Source organism: Athene cunicularia (assembly GCF_003259725.1).
Source record: "Athene cunicularia isolate RWA chromosome 3 unlocalized genomic scaffold, athCun1 chr3_part1, whole genome shotgun sequence".
Classification (NCBI taxonomy): Eukaryota; Metazoa; Chordata; class Aves; order Strigiformes; family Strigidae; genus Athene; species Athene cunicularia.
In genome coordinates, this window is record NW_020799097.1 from 100,211,079 (window position 1) to 100,230,288 (window position 19,210).

The 19,210-nt window shown below is 39.4% G+C and overlaps 1 protein-coding gene across 1 annotated transcript in view; it reads right to left on the reverse strand.

Moving 5' to 3' along the window:
• Positions 1-11,271: 11,271 nt before the first annotated feature.
• The window catches only part of NEK2 (NIMA related kinase 2), a 15,003-nt gene continuing 7,064 nt past the window's right edge, over positions 11,272-19,210 (reverse strand). The window contains exons 2-9 of the mRNA XM_026844628.1: positions 18,854-19,071; positions 17,501-17,738; positions 16,752-16,834; positions 16,387-16,513; positions 15,360-15,579; positions 14,360-14,414; positions 14,209-14,279; positions 11,272-11,691 (exon numbers count right to left, since the gene is read on the reverse strand). Coding sequence (XP_026700429.1) covers positions 11,471-11,691; positions 14,209-14,279; positions 14,360-14,414; positions 15,360-15,579; positions 16,387-16,513; positions 16,752-16,834; positions 17,501-17,738; positions 18,854-19,071 — 1,233 coding nt within the window. The 3' untranslated portion in view covers positions 11,272-11,470. The remainder of the gene's footprint in view (positions 11,692-14,208; positions 14,280-14,359; positions 14,415-15,359; positions 15,580-16,386; positions 16,514-16,751; positions 16,835-17,500; positions 17,739-18,853; positions 19,072-19,210) is intronic.

Below are 19,210 nucleotides of genomic sequence, written 5' to 3' on the forward strand. Positions count from 1 at the left end.
ATGTTTCCCACATGATATTGCAGATTCCTGGAGACTTGATTGCGGCTGATAAGCACACAGAAAGGCAATTGATAGCGTTTGTGTGTTCATGTTTCCCCAGGAGTCGTAACAGGCTGTGCTGACATAGTCCTCCATGGGAGGCAACCATACAGTGGATTGCCCTCCAGGACACTCTGTGTGGGTGAGCATGGAATTGGCCCCTCCTGTGATGTTCAGTATGGCGACATGCAGGCAACGCGTAGGCTGGGAAGTGTTACAAGAGGGAGAGGAGGAGCTGCTTGATCTCTGTCATTATAATTCACCCTGGTCATATGCGATGGTTTCCTGGCATTGACTCTGGCCTGACCTAGCAGTCGGAGCGGCTGGGGCAGTCTGGTGATGCTACATGGCCCAGCGCTTCTCACCAGGGCATGTAGCAGGACTGAGCCTTCTCTTTATGGAGATGGTTTGTCCTAGCCCCACATACCAGAGTGTCCTCCTGACCTCCTTAGTTTTTCCCTCACCCTCTGTAACTCTGTCGCACAGCCTGTTTGTGCTGGTTGGGATGATAACACAGGTCCCTGCACATGGACATCCCTCTCTGGCAGCCAAAATCCAACATTTTGCATGTCACCTAATACGGCCACAGGTAAAAAAGTGAGTGTTGATGCCTTATCACATTCAGCCTAAGAAAAGCCTCCTTGGGGCTGCCCAAAAGGCAGGGCCAGAGGCAGTGAAGGGGGCTGCAAGCAGTGCCGAGTCCTGGGCCCCAGCCAGGCGCTCAGCCTTCAGTGCTCCCTGCCCCGGGCAGAGCACAACCGGTTACAGAGCTCTGAGCTCAGTGCTGTACCCTCGGACTGACATGCCCCAGCATAACCCCGAACTTGGAGGCAACTCATTTTCATGTTTCTATATTATCTGCTCCACCCAGCAAGGGAACCCTGCACAGATCCATCCCTCTGGGCTGCCAGGATAACATGCAAGCTCGGGGACCCTCTCGCCCACAGCAAGCTGACAGGAGCAGCAGCACTGCGCCCAGCTCCTCATACACAGTCCTGTACAGCTGTTTATCTAGCAGAGATGAAGCCTTTAGAGGGGAATGGTGGCCTCCAGTTTTTCCTTTTCAAGACTGCCTGCACAGCCTTTGGGTGTGCCTGAGTGCCATGATCTGCAAAGTCTGCACACAGCCTGCTGAAGCCACTGAGGTGGCAAAGCAACTAATAATTAAACCTGCTTTTTTGGTTTTACTGCTGGAGAAATGCTTCTGTAGCAAAGCGCTAAGGAGAATACAATGCTCCTTTACATCAACAGAATATCCAGATACCCAAGGTAAATACTGGCCTGCAATTAGCATGCTAATTTCTGTGCTGCTATCTACTTCTCCTGTTTCAGTGAGCTCTTCAGCCCTCTTAACAATTCTCAGAGTTGTTGCTTTTAAAGAAAAAGGGGAAGCAGTTGCATTTCCAAGATGGTCTCAGTTTGGGAAATTTCAAATGACCACAATTGTAGCATAAAATGTGCACAGGCATCTGTTTGGACACAGTCTTGGCAATTACAGATGTGGTCATCTTCCCGCTGAGTGACTGTTAGAGGTATCATTTTAGTGCACATGTGTACATACACGGAATAGATACAGTTCTGCAGGAAGATTAAGAGCAATGATCCTTGCTTTCCTAAGTCCTGGGAAGACACTGTTGACTGCTTGGTGCTGGAGACTAGTACAGTCGTCAAAGAAACAGTGTAATATCCTGGGCTTTATATGTTCCAGTACAAAAAAACCCAATGTGACTGAAAAAAACAAAGGAAATGGAGCAGATAGACAAGATGGAGCAAAGACAGCAAGAGGGGAAAAATATTAAAAGTAATAATAGACATAGTTATTTTTACTAAATCCAAAGTTCTTGCTTTCTTCTGCCAGCCTCACTCGACTGTTGGACAGTGAAGGCGGTTTCTACAGGTTTCTCTTTTGGTAAAATGACTTATTAATAAGATGTGTTATTTGTGATAGACATAAGGGTATCACTTTATAAAAACATTATTCTTCAGGAATAAAACAGTCAGTTTAAGGTCTGTCCTCAAGTGTTTTTGCTGCATGGGTGTTATACTCATGTGGCTTTATTGCACTGAATCATCCCTAGGGAGAGTAGAAATGAGGGATGGTGGGGAAAGAGGCTTGGAAACAAATAAACACTCTAAATCAAAAAGGCAGGACTTTGTATGCAACCCAGGCCACAATAGCATCAATGGCTCCCACAGGGCCAGGATTCCCCCTGCATTTACAATCGAAGGACAAAGACTAATAAACTTGCCTTAGCTTTGCATACTTCAGCAACTTTACTGAGTTGTTTGCAAACCTCTGAGTCTGACGTATGGCAGATGTGTTCCAGAGCTGCTGAGCACCCACACTATCATCCTTCTGATGTCACCCAGGCCTGAAACATAAAAGACTTGTCAGCAAGAGACATGCTCAGCGTTTATCTGGAGCTTTTAGTAAGACACTTCTTACTGGGATATATTTTACCAAATAAGACAAGTTTCTTTGGGAATCCTCTGTCCTTCACAGATGCTCTAAGGGAGATGGAAGAAAAATTTACTCATAATCTCAAAGATGAGTTCTCAAATTATTGCTCAAAGGTTGATCATTAGGAGCTATAGCATTGATATGACTTTAAACCCTGACTCAGAGATTCTCACATCAAAAGTCCTGCCTAAACTGTGTAGTGTCTTCCTGAAATCTAGTCAGCAGTGATGGAAAGGTTTCAGGTCATGGGGAAGCCATCTTATTCCCCAGTATCTTAGCCCTGCTGTCTGGCTGTCCCCTGGCTGCCAGTGTCTTCCGGCAAGAGCAGCCACAAACACTCAGGTATTGGGAATGTTTCAGAAGTAGATAAATAAAATGTTAATGGGGCTCGATATGAGAGAAATTCATAAGTAATATGCTGCAAAGAGATGACCCTAAAACAACAGCTGAAAAAGTCAATGGACTTTTCATTATGATATTTGGCATAAACTTTGCAAAAGCTTCCCCATAACTCACAAAGGAAGAAGTGATTGTGAAATGAGTCCTAAATGAAAATTCTCATTTATAACATGTACCTTGCAAAAGCAATTACATGGAAATCCTTTGCTTCCAACAATGCTGAATTAGGGTTAATGTTTCTACCATCCCAGACAAATAACAGTGAAATCCCAACTAGCTGTAAATAAACTACTGTTGTTTAAACAGCCACTCTCACTCCCAGTGCTAAAGGAGGATTAGATCAGACAAAATAGAAGGGGAAAAGATACCAAATACTATCATTTGATACCTCCTCAGTAATCTATATAAAATTACCTAAAATTATCCTTCCTAATTTTTGACAAAGTAATCAAATCCTAAAACAAATAAAAGTGACACTAATCTAAGCAATTTCATGAGAAAACAGAGCACCGAGTGCATAAAGAGACAAGCTCACCCTGTTAATTCAGAGTCAAATTCCTCTCCTGTGAAGGGAGGAAGTCAAGCTACTGGGCCTGTCAATCAGAAAGCTGATATGAAATTAATTAATAAAATTAGAAGGGTAGATGTTTCCATAGAAAGATTTCAAGTTACCTAGGTGTGTTGTGAAGCACCCAGTAGTTGTGCAAAGACAATTCATTAGTGTGGGTTTATTTCTACTAGTTACTTGCTTAAAACAAACCAAGAACTCCACTGCCAGGCAATGCAAGTCCTGAGTTTCCTTAGAATAGCTCCCAGGCTGAGAAATGTCTAGTATTCTTTTAATGCATTTATTCTTACTTATGATTTACCAAGGGCAGGAAGGGACCTCACTGGTAATCAGGGGTTTTAAATGTGTTGCGTGCAGTTAGGGACACAGGGTGCCGAGATGGTATGTGTTCTGTTTCTCAGCACTGCTGAGACTGAAACAAGACAGGATGATTTACAGCATAAGGAGTTCTCCTGGCATTAAAGAAGTGAGCAGCTACTATTCTTCCACGCTGAGTCACCAGGGAGAATGAGCCTGTAAATGGGGGAAGAGACCAATTGTTTTGTGTTTGGTTACTAAAAAGAAGAGTAGACGACAATTCTGTCTTTGCATATGCTGAAAGCTGTCCTTACCATTGCAAAGATTTTATTTTATTCAGTGCTTTTCTTGTTGATGCTTCTGATTTTCTGTAAGGGAACAACTGGTGATTTTACTGTAGGATCACTAAAAAAATATTCCTTCAGAGCCTGCTGCTGTGGGATATTGGATTAGGACTAAAGCCAACAGCATCTTTGGTAGTACATGTTTGTATGATAATAACAAAAATAAATCCATGCAAAACACACGGTTTTTCCTCCAACTTTGTACCAGTGCCAATTGGTTACATACAGTGTATCTTTACATGCCCACTACTAACTCTAAAGTTATGAAGAGTTAAAGAGCATTATTCAGCATGTACAGATCTGAAAGTACTTCACCATGGCACAGTAATTTCTGCAATCCACTTTATAAAGGTGATTTTTTTTTTTTTTTTAATTTTATTTTTTGAGAAAGTTGGCTGTTTGCCCAAGCTGAAGATGTGAAAACCAGCTCGGTAAGGGGTGCAGGGGCAGGACCTAGAGCAAGCCTTTAGAAACAACTCCCATTCCTGACAGGGAGTTTTGCATACAGCTGAGGCAATGCAATATGCCAGGCCACAAGCAAACACTGCAAATCATTGCAATAATGCTGAGCTTCAAACTGACCTCTGTAGCAAGTGCTATTTTACTTCCAGAAGATGACTTTGAAGATGGAATCTAAACTGCAAAAAAAACAGGATTAAAAAAGGAAGTGACCATTGGAACATCTGGCCAATTTGAGCCAGGCTCTAGGATTTTATGTAAGAAGTTACTGCAGAGCCAGATTTGAAAACAGAACTCATGGTTACTGCCTGGCACAAACCCAAGGCTGAGTTCCCTGGCTGGGCTTTACCATTCAGTTGAGCTCATTCCCTGGAGCACAAGCAGAGGACCGTGCTTCCAAGGCCATGATTAACTCACTGCTTCTTGCCAACACTTAACTGTCTGGTTTGCACCCACAGCCATGCCAGCAGCAAGTGCAAATTAGCAGCAGTTACAAAATGAGTCTGCCATGGATTCTTTTAGCCAGAAAGTGAGACAGCAAAATGAACACTGAAGGAGGTTAAAAACATGCACAAGTGAAGGCTGTGGTTGGTCATACACAAATTCCGTTCTGAGCCTCTGAAACACTGTTTCTAGGACTCTGCCCAGAGAAATTCCCCCAACTTAGGCAATGCAGGATCTAGATTTCAGTCCCTTCAGAACATTAAGTAGGAAATATAGCTTTATGCCCTTTCATCTTTTAATAACACATGAAGCTCTGCTGAATGCAGCTTTGCACAGAGGTGAGGTCCCTCTGTAGCCTCCAGTTTCATCTTGAGATCTCAAGCACTGGGACAGGAATTTGGCTTTGAAAAAGAGCGGGAAATTGAGAGCAGGGGATTCTACTCATTGTCTCTTACACAGAGATTTAGCAATGCTTTCTTGGTTGTTTACCTGTATTCATCACATTGCTGATCTGTGCCCATCACATTACTAAAGTTGACAATTAAGATTGATGAAAAATGATTTTATGCCTCTTGAGAGTGAGGCCCCAGGCTGCCTTTGAGGCAGCTGGATCCTTTTGAGTGCATCATACTGCAGTAGTTCTCTGATCACATTTATCCCTCTAGAAACTGGCACAATGGTGAGGTTTCCCTAGCCTTCAGTTAACCTGGGGAAATATTTACACAATGTGCCCTAAAGGTAAGTAATAATTCTAATAAAAATATATTCTTTTTCCAATCAACTGAATACTTCCTTGATTATATCATTTTCATTGATGCTAATGCTTCCTCCTGCTTTTAGTTGCAACCACAAAGTACTTTTAATCCAGTACAAGCTAATTACAAGGATCATTGCCATAGGAGGTATTTGCTTCACCTCCCAGGAAATCATTATCTGTCATGATCTGCCATTTGCCCTGATGGCTTTATGTTATCATCCAGGTCTCAGAAAGCCCATATTATCTTTCCCTAGTGGCATCTAAAGATTGATTAGTAGTAGTCAGGAAAGTCTTTACATGGCAGTTAGCACTCAAGTTGGTCAGTGACTTTAACACTTGGAATTTTCAGGAAGGAATTTCTAAACTTCCTGGATGACCTAAATAGCCATCTAGCTTTGGGTCACTGGAGTGTTCCCTGAGGGTCTAGGAAGAGCTGAGAGGTCAGGTGGATAATATTGCTTCTATTTGCAACTGGATGATATGAGCAGAAAGAAATGCATTCATTGTTCCCTAATACTACATACAACTCGAGAGAGGTCTCTGTGATACCCAAGCTTGCCAGAGGGCTATTGATGAAAATTCTTGTCAAGGAAAGTCTGATTTGGTAGAAGCTAAGATCGAGAGCTCTACCTAAAGTGGCTTGTCTTCATTTCTATTGAGGAAGATGGGTCATTTGTTCCTGCCGTGCCCTTGGCAATGCTCTTCCTCCCCACATAGCAAGCAAGTGTAAGTATTTACAAATGTCTAGTATGTCTAATGCTAATGAAGTTGAAGTCCAGCCAAGGGTTCACTGAATTTGAAGGAAAGCTTGTCACTGGCTTTACTGGGCTTCTGTTGTGTTTCTTGGGACTTCAACTGACACAAATGTGCAAAAAATTTGTATGTATACACTTGCTTCTGCTGACCTTGCAAGAGCAAGGCTTGTTAAAAGAGCTGATTAAAGAGTAAAAAAGTATTTAGCAGCTATATTTGCAAATAGCAATTTTTTTCAGATTAGTATGAATAATGGAAAAAAATACTAGCTCTAGCCAAGTATTCAAGCACCTGCTAAGTATCTGCCTTATTCCTCATAAATCAGCATGTTGCATTAATTTTACCACAAAAAATTATTTGTGAAAGCTGAGAGTGGAAGCTGCATTATTGGTTATTACTCACTGCATGTCATGTCCAAGTCCAAATTTCAGTTGCCAAGGAAGTAGACATAAGACGTTGAGACCAATAATGTCTTCACAGTAGATAGAGAACAATGCAACTGGGCCCATAAATTACCTCTGCTGGAACTAGGTAGTCCAGCAACAAGCATCATCCATCAGTCAAAAATTAAACTAGTCAAAAATGAAAATTAGCCAGAAGTTTTCATAAATACGTTATTTTCTTACCCAGAAAGAGTCTACATTGAAAAATAACTATCTGGAGCTAGCTAATTCTGTGTGTCCCTGTAGCCTTTCTTCTGCCTTTATATCATAAAACTCTGATATAAATCCATTTTTTAGAATACAAAGGATTTTTTTTTTCAAAAAAAGCTTCATACTTTCACGGCAGCTGAGCCTCAGAAGTGCACTTTGCCTTCAAAATAATATGTCAGATAAAGGCTCTGTTGCCTCTGGTATGGTAACAGCATTGCTGATCTGGCTGAAAGCAAGATTAAATGGAAAAGCAGTATAACAATATGTGGCATTACGCTATCAGTCTGTGGGGCTTTTTAAAGTTGTAAAGATTAATACTTAACTTTCAGCTAACTTTTAAGGTAAATATATAAATAAAACTTACTTCTAATACCTATGTGGATTATACTGTATGTAGCCTTAATTAGGCCAAAGTCTTCCACGGTGCTGAAATGCCTATTAAGCAGGCTCCCAGGGCAGGCTTCGGCTCCTACACCTGACACACCAGCTTTATAGCTACTAGGATTCTTCTGGCTTCACACAAATTACACAAGGGAAGAATAAGACAAAGACACAGGCCAAAGGCTGTCACTGTACCATTACTGGGTTCAACTGTATTTTGGACTATAAATGCTAGAAGCATTGCTTACCGGGAAATGGACTTCGCCTTTATCAGCACGGCAAGAGGTACACACAGGCACTAGGATGACAAGCAGCGTGAGAAGAAATTGCTTTTTTTTGGATGAAGAGCAACAGCAGGGAGCTTCTGCTCTGCACTGTTTCTCATACTTGCAGGAAACTGCAGGGGATGAGTCTTTCAGCGAGTGCCTGTGAACCATCTTGTGCCGTTATTTGGACCAGATCACTTCCTCTTAGGTTACTCACCGACAGTAAAGGCAAAACCATGAAATTCCCTATGATAAAGTATTTTATAATTGTTACAGAGGTATTTGTCTTTCCATCTGTTCAATGATACAGTGTGGATTAAATGACTTATTGATATTTATGTTTAGGAAGCTTGATGGTCCTCTATATTTAAGCCTGATTTCCTCTAAGCATTTTATCTGCCCAGCTAGCCAACACTCTCACACTGTTTAAATGCTGTAGTCACATGGATGGCCTGGTCAACTGGCTGCAGAGGGGACAGCTGACCGGTCTAGTCATTAAATAAATCACTTTGGTAACTCACTGCTATTTTCCAAGTAAATTCTATTCCCTAATACAAGCACATCTCCCCAAGGTAGGAGACCAAAGCAGTTGCACCACTGCCACCAAAAATCTGCTAAGTGCAGACCTGTGCAGTATCCCAGTGCTGTCTCTGAGCTCCCCCCTGTGACGAGCCTGTTACAGTGGGAACTGAAGGCTCGGGACAGGGTCTTGATCGAGAATCACACACAAAGGCTGAAAATCAGGGATCTGGTTCACATGTTTCAAAGACGATACAACTTCCCTTTCAGTCTATTCTTGAACTAAGTTATGTTCTATAGATATAAAACTTCCATAACTTCAGAGGTGGCTTATATATACCATTTGTACGCCCACAACTATACATATTATTAACATTCCTGATATCTATATTAAACATTGATTTCTCACAACATTCAGTGTACACCATTATTATAATCCTGTAAGGCTTAAGCTGTACCATATACATATGTACAAATTTACCTTCACTTTTAAGAGGTAAGTATACCCATCAGCTTGATGGCAAGGTTTTGCAAGCACTCTATAAGCAGTCACTATTCCCATAAATGTTTTATTTATTTTCCTGAATATATTTGAAAATTGCATCCTGAATGAGATTCCAATGCTACACATGTGCTCTGGGAAAAACAACTATGTCTTTGTAGGAAAACATGAATTCCAGGATTCCAAAGCAAAAATCCTGAGAGAACAAACACCATCTTTAGAATGTCTGCTTCTGTGTTTGGCATGTACTGGTAGGAAGTTCTTATTTCTAAAACCTCAAGAAACACTGCATTTATCACATTAGGGTGATAATACTTCAAGAAGACATTGTGAGTAACGCAGCTTAAATAGCTCAATGCTACAGCTGTAACTTAACTTGTTCTCATTTATTACTGCCATTGTGATTGATACAGTTTGCACTCTCTGCAGCATTTCTTATTCATAATAATGTAATTGTTAACTAGGTCTTTCATTCAACTATTTTTATAAAACACGCATAAAAAAAATAAACGGGCAAATTGGAGATAATTGAAATTAATTGTGTCAGAAAGTACTAAAGCATCTGTAGCCTAAGATCTTTCAGCAACAAACTTACAATTTTCTGAAACAGAACAGGTAAAATTATATTTAAATAAAATCTTAAATTTTGTATGAATGAATCAGTAGAATAAAGGAAATTCCCAACAATTACAGGGCAACAGTGCCATCTTGAGGTTGGTTTAGAATTAAAGGAAGACAAAAGCTGCAGGTGAAGGTATTTTACTTTTAAATGCAGAAATTATTTGTTCCATCTGTATGTTCCAGGAAAAAAAAAAGAAGACTCTTAAGACGTTTTCCTAATTTGATCTTGTTAGAAGCATTTGCAAACACCAGCCATTTCACAATATAGTCTTTTTTGAATCATTAATTACTAATCTATTTTCTTGGTTGCTTGGTTTCCTCCTTTCACTAACTGGTACTTGCATTCTGCAGATGACAAAGCATACAACAAAATTCTTGCATCCTACATATTTTTTTTCAGATAGACTAACACCACTGCATATTCTACCCTTTGATGTTTTATGGGCTTTACAGTAAAGATCCACATGTAGGCCAGTAGAACTGCATTGCAGATTTTCTGGTTGATTCACAGAACATAAAAATCTGAATGTACAAACATGGTAAGGAAGCAGGGATTCACCGTCCAAATACATGCGAGCATCTTCAACAATACGAAAGAATGCAAAAGGAAAGCTGCGCTGATTCGTATGGCACAGCTATGTTGGCTGTGCCTAACCTGCCAGACATTTCGACCACACCTAGCACTGAGCAATGACCACCAGAATAGTGGTAGTTTTACACTAGCAAACAAAATGGTCATGTTCTAATTTTAAGGAAAGGTTGTGGTGAAGACAGTAACCACTGTGCAAGCAAATACAATAAGCTCTGCTGGGTGGTTAAGAATCTGTTAGAGCAGAACTATCATTTGGTGATACAAGTACTTGTCTATCAGCAAATACATCAAATTAAATTGATGTTACAAATAAGATTGTTTTTTCAAGTAAAAGCCATCAAGGATACCTCCTTAGATAACATTCATAGCCCAGTAAGAAAACAAATATTTTGAAAATTAGCGGTTTTCTAATAATGTATGTTTTATGGTATTTCAACCCAGAGAAAAAAAGCTTTATATAAAACATATGCCAAATGATTATTCCAAAAGTTTTTTTAAAATTCATGAATCTGAGTTAGTTCATGAAACTTAGATCACCTTAAGCAAGCAACTTCTACTCTGGCAAAGAATTGTGAAGGGAAAACCAGAGATACCTCATGAAGTTCAAGAAAGTAAGGATTTTCTATTCAAAGTACAATTGCCCCTTTCCAAAACACAGGTGATAATAACCTGTGGTGTCCCATCTAGGACAGCAGTCTCAGGGGATTAGTTTATAAGAGATTCAAGGCAAACCAAATAAAGTGTTATTTCAAATGCTATGCCTTGAAGCAGGCTTTTCAGGAGCTGATAGACAAGCCATTCAGCTGCCCAGACAGAAAGGAGTATAAACTTATCAATTATGGTAAGTTGACCCATCCCACTCATTAGTCAAAGACATTAAATTAACAGTAGCCTGCTTTGCTAGACCACCTACTCAGCAGGGAGAGAACACAAAATCTCTTTTTGCTCTTTTGATAGTCAGGAAATATTTACACGTGCAGGGAAAAAGCCACTGTTCTTCCACATATACACAATATCAATACTTCTTTTATCAAGTACTGTACACTAAATACAGCATTGTTTTAGCCTACAGACTGTGAATCTCTGTACATTTTTCATCTGAAAAGTTTTTCACACCAGATTTTAAAAAATCTGTTTTACAATATTCATTATATTTTCAGAAGAGTAATGTATGGTAAACAGAAGGACCAAAATATTTTTTCTTTAATGGTACAATTCAGCTTGTTTGATTTGCTATCAAAACTACCTGTTTTCATAATATAGTCTCTTATGCCTTTATCATGAACTACCTGTCATACACTAAGAGTTTGTATAACAGTTGTTAAAATAAATTTTCAGCAGGTTCCAGCTTAAAAGAAGGCGGCACAGGTGTCTTCCTATATATTTAAAAGTTAAATATTTTACATCTGTTAGTTTCAGCGCATGCCCAAGATTTGCCTGCTCTTTAACTGATAATTTTTTTCCAGTTCAGATAGTGCTTGAGCCCTTAGATTTGCAGCATATAGACGTTTTTTGAGATCAGAGCATTTCCCTTTAGAAAGGGGATGGTTTTCAAAATTAACAGGAGGCACAGCATTCTCTCCACTTCCAAAGTGTACTTTCTTCTTGGTTGCAGAAAAGGGGAGGAGTGCATTATCTTAAGAAATAAAAAAATAAATACTGAATTAGTGCATCGTTCATCATTTATTGCTTATCTTATATCTTTTAACCCTGTCATCCATTTTGCTATATACCTATGGCCTTAAGTGATCTAATTAAATGTATTTCGGTTCATAGCAACAATTCTTTTCCATTTTTGAGGAAAAATTGAAAACAAGGCTTTTAATTTTAAAATGATTGTGGTAAAAGGATATATGCCATTGTAGTTTCTAGTGTGCATCTCCCAACACCTAAGGGAATATTAGCTGACATACAAAGAAGAGACATGGAGTTTCTTCTGAAAGACACAAATTAAAGAGTAACATAATCCAGTTCCAAAGGGAAATGGAGAATTAGTCTACCAGCCACCAAAAAACCTTGTCTTCATAGCAGGGGCAGACCCAACCTGTCCAGTGGTCTTTTTACATTACCCACTTTGTTCCAACTCCATCCTTGTATAAAGTCAATGGGGCACAACTAGGCTCTGACTTGACAAATTATTTCAGGTGCATTAAAAATTAACAAGTTACTTTCACTGCATCCTCCAGAACAGGAATTGACATAGTATAGATATGCTTTAGCTGTATAGAACTACCACAGTCAAAAGGCAGTTAGCTTGTTTTGTTTTTAATGACTCAGAGTAGAAAAACTACCATCAAAGGCTATTAAAGCAGCTGACTCGCCTCTCATAAGAGCCAGCTTCACAAGGCTCAACTTAAGGTGTGATTTTTACTTTTATTTTTTTTTCAAACAAAGGTCTAACTATCCTAATCTTAACTCTGCTGAAGTCTTAATTTTCAATTCATTAGGATAGAGCAAGGATGCAATAAACACAAAAGTGTGAGGACCAAACTGAAGAGGCTAGTGACTGTTTCAGCACTGTAGTTTCATAACAGTAAGCTTCACCCGTTTTAACATTAAAGCCGAAAAATCCCTGCAAAAATAGAGCAGTGTCTAGGACACCATCTTAGAAACAAGGAGCTTTGGTATTCCATTCTATTGTAAAGCGAACCACACAACTGACTTCGAGGAGAAATTAAGGCTCTAAGACATGTGAGATGCAATACAGTTGTGAAAAATACAGTAATATTTTAGCAACTGAAGGTAACAGAAGCAAGTTAACTTGGTAACATATTGAAAAAACAGTCCGTTCATATCAGAATAGGGAAAATTTTAGAAACAGTATTACAAGAATACCATGGAATGAATTGGAAGAGTAGCTAGCAAACATTGCAACAAATGTTTAATCAAGTGATCTACAGATATTGCAAGACTTGGTCTGTCTTGCAGTAACTACATTTACTTTTCTGCATTGTCTGTCCTGATGTGTTAAATACTCAAAGTGGTTTTGTCCATCTTCAAAGACTGATACCCCCGTTAATGTCAAAATATTAAATAAAGGGGTGGGAAATGCAGAAGAGAACAAAAGCAAATGCTGAAGCTTATTTACCTTCAGCCATCCAGTGTTAGAGGCAACATCAGAAAGCCCAAGGCAAGTTTATTTGCAATTTCATATTCTTTAATGTATCAAAGTCAGACAATATGTTGAGACAGGTGAAATTCTGAAAGCTGACAGCTCAAATACCACTAACTTCTGATGGCATTTTATGTTCTTTCCTATTGAGATAGGCAATTCTTGGAAAAAATGCAATTTCAGTTTTATTTGCATTAGGGGCAGTGACATGCTTATCTCACTTTATCTGACCAAAACTAAATGAAGTGAGCATTGCTGCATGTTAAAGGGTGTTCACTTTTATTTTCTGGAGTACTACTTAAGACCCAGCCATTTAATATTCTACCAATATTTCAAAATACATTTAGATATTTGAATCAATTTTTAATAGTAAAGGATGCGTGCAATGAACAGATGATACTACCTCTTTATGCTAGGCCAAAGTGTGTGTCTCGGATACTTATGGGGTAATAACTGCTGTAAAACAAATTGGACTACAAGTAGTCAGGAAGCATTATAACACATTCTCAAAACTGGTTTAGGTTTTTTTTCTCGTGAGTTAAACTGGAGTATGATAAAAGCAGTTTGTATTCTTCAGAGTTTATATGATTCACCAGTCACAGCTGAGTCACTTGCAACAAATATTACTTCCTACCTTGAAGTTTTTGGAAGTTGAACTAAAGCTGATTAGACACACATGCATTTTATTAAAATTAACTAAATCAAAGGTCTATAAAAAGACATCGATAGGTAAAATAAGTGCAGCTCTGAGAAGTTTGGGTTACAAGCCATCACTTCCATTAGCTTACTACAATAACCTAATTTTCAAAACAGCACAAGACTGAAGTGCTGACAGTGGTAACTCATACTTACAGTTGAGAATCATTCATTAAGTCTTTTGGCAAAGTAGAAAATCAAGAGCCTCTTCCCAACCACACAGAGATAATTGGGCTTTGTATCGCTACAGTGGGACTAGGTACAGCATGTTGAGCATCAGGGCATTCTTCTGGTCATACCAGCCTACATTTATCAGTGCAAGTGGCTGCTTGCGTATTTTCATACCTGGACCATCTGCACAAGCTAGTGTCCTCTGCTGTTTGTAGAGACTGTAGTTCCTCATCAAGTTTTCAGCTCTGTTTTGAAAAAAGAAGTTTAAGCTTTTTGTTGTAATTGTAGGGTTTCTAATATAGGCAATTATAGGTTAGTAAGATACCTAGCAAGTTTGTCCTCTGCCAGTCTCTCTCGAACACAGAGTTCCCGTTCTCTCTCTGGAAGTAGAAATATGATAGCATGCAGTGTTAAAATGTAAATGTTAGAGTGATTGTGCATGATGGATTTTCTTGCAGAGACAGCAGTAACAGTCTGTTAGATGCACCCATATTTCTGCTTCTGTGGCTCTAAACAAAGATAACTGCTGTGTAGATACACCTTTATCAATGCAATGATAAAGCACTGGACAAGTATTCCGAGATGCCAGGCATACTTTTTTTTCCTCCCCAAACTCTGCTGTATCTGCAACAGTGAAGCTATAGCAACTTTCTATTCTGTGCATTAACTCATGGCACACAACAGCAGATCTAAATATTTGGATACCTGATACTATAATTCAGCTATGACTAAACACCCTGTTCCCAGCAGCATCAGTTATTCAGGCTCAGAAAACAAGATATATCATTAAAATCTGTATTACAAAGCCTACTGCATATGCAAAGAGGTATTTTATGTGGGCAGAAAACCCCAGCACCCAAGGACCAGTCATCTATACAGTTTCAGAGGAAAGCTACCTGTAGGGTGCAACTTTTATAAAAGCAGTTGAGAGTTTACTCAAGTATATTTTGCTTCAACATCAGGCTTACCTTAGGTAGTGTAACCAATGTTAATGCAGAGTAGGTGAAAAGCAACCTATACTGCACAGTGCAGAACCTATTTTTCTGCATACTTTCCTAATTGCCACTCATGTTTAACAGTCTTCCCAAAACAGAATGCTATATTCAAATTGCCAATTATATCATAGTAACTTAAGACAAGAACTAGTACAGAAGAACAAGCCTAAGTATTCTTGTTTTAGTCTTTAGAGGGAATTCTAGTAAGCGAATGCAAGAGTACAACATTAAAATGAGAGGTTTGAAAACTGTCTACCTTTCCTTCCTCTGCACTTACTCTTCTGAATCAGAACCCCATTGCCACCCCCTTCCCACATCAGAATGTCATACGCTCCAAACGTTGCTCTCTCTCTTTAATGGCTTGTTCTCTCTCCTGTAATTGTTGTTCCTTCCGTTTCAGCTCGCTCACTGCAGCATCCGAATGCTGCAGCCTTTCTGGCTCCCATGATCTCCAGCCTTTTTTATCAGAATTTTGTCTTTGTTCTTCTGTCACCAAGTCTGCTATCAAGGGGTGCTGTAGAATATCTTCAACAGAAGGTCGGAAATAATCCTAAAGGAAAGACATTACCAACAATTTCTATATCTAAACAAGAAACATTAAAAGCAGGGATTCCCAAGCAAGATCCACCACAGGTGGAAACCAGCTGAGGTGCTATACAGTGAAGGAGAAGTTGGAGAAACCTGGAGTTAGAAAAGGGCAATGCAACCAGATGACAAAAGCTGAAGGAGGCGGCTGTTACCAGCCTTCAGCTCCAGAAGCTGCAAGTCTGGCCCTCCCTGACCAGACACACACTCCTTTCAGAGCCAGAATGGAGTGGTGAGTCTACAAAAGCAATTGTCAGCAGGTTCTGGAGCTAACACTCTGCATCTCTACCTGTCACTTGATGCCTGAAGGATCCCCACCTGTTGAAGACTTGGGTTCTTGTTACAGCTTTGTTGTCCCGTGCAGTATTCTTCTCAACATCCCCATGCCAGCCATGGTGGGGCGAGGTATATGTTAGCCATATAAATCAAAATCCGAAATGAAGACAAAACAACCCCTTCCAACTTTCAAACACATGGAACAATTTTAACCCTGAAGTTATAAGACCTTGTTAAGCACATTGTTAGGAAAAGTCTGTATAAGCCAATACTGAGGCAGCCTTTTTGCATCCTGTGAACCTGGCATAACAATTGAGCTGCTGCCTTTGTTTAATGGCCTCAGAACACAATTCCTCCTTCCTTCCCCTACAAGTGATACTGCCAGTGACAAGGTGATAGCAACCATTACTTCAGTTTGTTTCACAATTGAGAAGAAAAACTAGTATTTCAGTATTAGTTCAAATTATAGGTGGAAAAATAAGGAATTGATTCTTACCTTCACATTCAGCATCTCTTTGAGAAGTTCATTCAGCTGATCTGAGTAACGATATGGTATCCGTCTGAACTTCCCTTCCCTTATCTTTTCTGCCAACTCCTTTTGATTGTAAGCTTTAAATGGTGGCCTGAAGAACAACATTTTTCTTGGATTCTTTCACTAGTTTTACAGGACTTGTTTTCATTAAATATGTATCAGACTAAGAAAAAAGCTGCAAAGTTTTGACTACCTAATGTCAAGACCAATACAGAAATAAAAATCTAGGACTAGTCTCCGAAACTTTTAAGCTTTCATCTATACAAAATTTAATCATACATGCATTAAAAGCTATGCTTTCACATTCATTACCACACTACTGTACTTACGAGAGAGCACATAATTCATACAGGAGACATCCTAAGGACCAGATGTCAGATTTTTCATTGTATGACATGTGGTTCATTTGTTCCTAAAGAAAGAGAACAATCTTAAGGTTTATTAATTAAGACATTGTTCTACTATTGCATGGTAAACAGCTACTGTTCAAATTAAACTATTACTTGCGTTAATTTTAAGATTCCATCTTAATCTCCACAGCTACTCTTACTATCAGGATTTTAACAAGTTATGGCAGTACTACACCACAGAAGACTAAAATACTGCACCAGTCTTCAGTGGATTGAACTCCATATTTCAGTCATTAATCTTTCCCACACAAAATGCACCGTATCAGGGAAATAACTAATTCCTGTTCATTTCCACTACAAATTAAAAACCTACCATCAAGTGGTAATTTAATAAGCTCTTTACCTTAACATAAAAGTGCTCTAGCTTCCCTGTTCCTTTTCAGGATCAATATAATCCAGCATATCTCATATTCCAAGAACACATCAAAACTTCTACAGGGAAAAGCAACTTTAATTAGAAGGCAGTGATGGTGTGGAGAAGAAAGGAGATGAAAACAACTGCAAAATAACCTTGCCTCCAGAAGATATACACTCTGTGAAAGAAGTCACCTGCATTTAAGACTAGTAACTCTTCATTAAAACCTCCAAAACATTCATGGATTCTGTAACCAACACTGTACAAAACAGGGGGACAAAAGGGAAGATAAGGCACAGAAGGGAGGTCTTACTGGAGACATATAATATGGAGTCCCAACAAATGTTTTGGCAAAGCTGGTGTCATGGTGCAATATTCTAGCCAGTCCAAAATCTCCAAGCTTCACATTCTGCTTGCTATCTAGAAAGACATTTGCTGGTTTTAGGTCACGATGCACAGTGACTCCACCATCACTCCGTCTGTGACATTCTTTCAAGGCCAGTGCCAACTGAGTCAATACTCGGCGAACAAAGCTTTCTTCCAAGTAATGCCTGAAAGATGAATACATTGTTTAACAAAGGTATTCTCTGAGCATACATCAAAGTAGTTGCTGCCAGTTTTGTTTCTGTAACTTTTTTAATACTACTATTATAAAAAAAAAGTCACTGAACCAAACCCAGCACCTTTATAGAAAACTAACAGCAACAAGCATCTACATATGCTATTTTAAAAACTTTAAAAAAAATCACTCCAGATATATTGGAAGACATTTACTTTCGTTGCAGAATCACTGTAGTATTTCCTTCCTTCCCCAAAGAGTCCAACACGTGTAGCATTTTCATTACTTCCAATACAAATATCAATTTGATGCTTTTGTAATAATCACTTATGATAACAGTATATTGTCAATTGTTTATAATGAGCAACATACAACAACCACAGAGCCAAGACAGGACTGATTTTTAACATAACCTCCCTTAAATGAAAACACTGATGTCTGGGGGCAGCTGCAGTACCATTTTAGACTATTCTCACAAAGTAACACACTTGGTGTCATGTACTTTAACCTAAGAATGTGAAAACTTACATTATACTTAAGAGGTAGGCTGCTAAGTCTAAGATTAGACCAAGGTGAAGTCTTATCAACTTGGATGTCTCCACAAGCTTTATATATACAGGCCATAATGTAGCTTTTAACATTGTGTTCAAAATCACTTTTCCCTTTCACGTATTTTGAGGTTCTAACAAAAAACGGAGTACAAGTGGTCTTCCTGATGGGCAAGCCAGAACTCAGAGATTAAGCTACCTAGCTCTGCACAAACTATGGGTTATGTCTCTGCACAAACTTACTGGTTTATGTTTTCAACCCCATGCATAGAATTGCATCCAGAAACCCTTCAACAGCTTCTGCCTCATAAGAGAGCTCAGGTTTTTCACTATTTTGACATAAACATCCAATCAGTTGGTCCACCCATTAGCACAATTGCCATCAGTATTGTAATTTTGTACAAAACCTTTCACATTTCAGAAGGGCTGTTGGGTCCAAAGGATTAAACCTAAAGTTGCTCAGAAGTTATTAAGAAGAGACACATTTCACTTTTCTTTTGATTTCCCAAGAGACTTCATGCTAGCTACTCCAAAATTGCCACAAGCGGATTTCACATGCCTTTCTTTTGTGCACTTTGCGATTAAGCTAGCCAGATCACCACCGTCACAGTACTCCATCACGATGTACAGGGTCGTGCTGCTTCTGTCGATGATCCGATCGTAATACCGGACGATATTCGGATGCCTCAGCTCGCGAAGCAAATTCACTTCTGAGACAAGCATTTGTTTCTCCGCCTCTGACATTGAGCCATAGTCAAGCTCCTTCCATACCAAGATCTAGGGAGGAAGAACAAGCCTGAGGGAGTGACTTATATAGCAGCCGCAGCTCTGCAGAGGGACCTTTCAAAGCCACCCGCTTATCCCGGAGAGCCGCCAGCGCCCAGCCGCAACCGACAGCAACGGCACCCTACGGCGC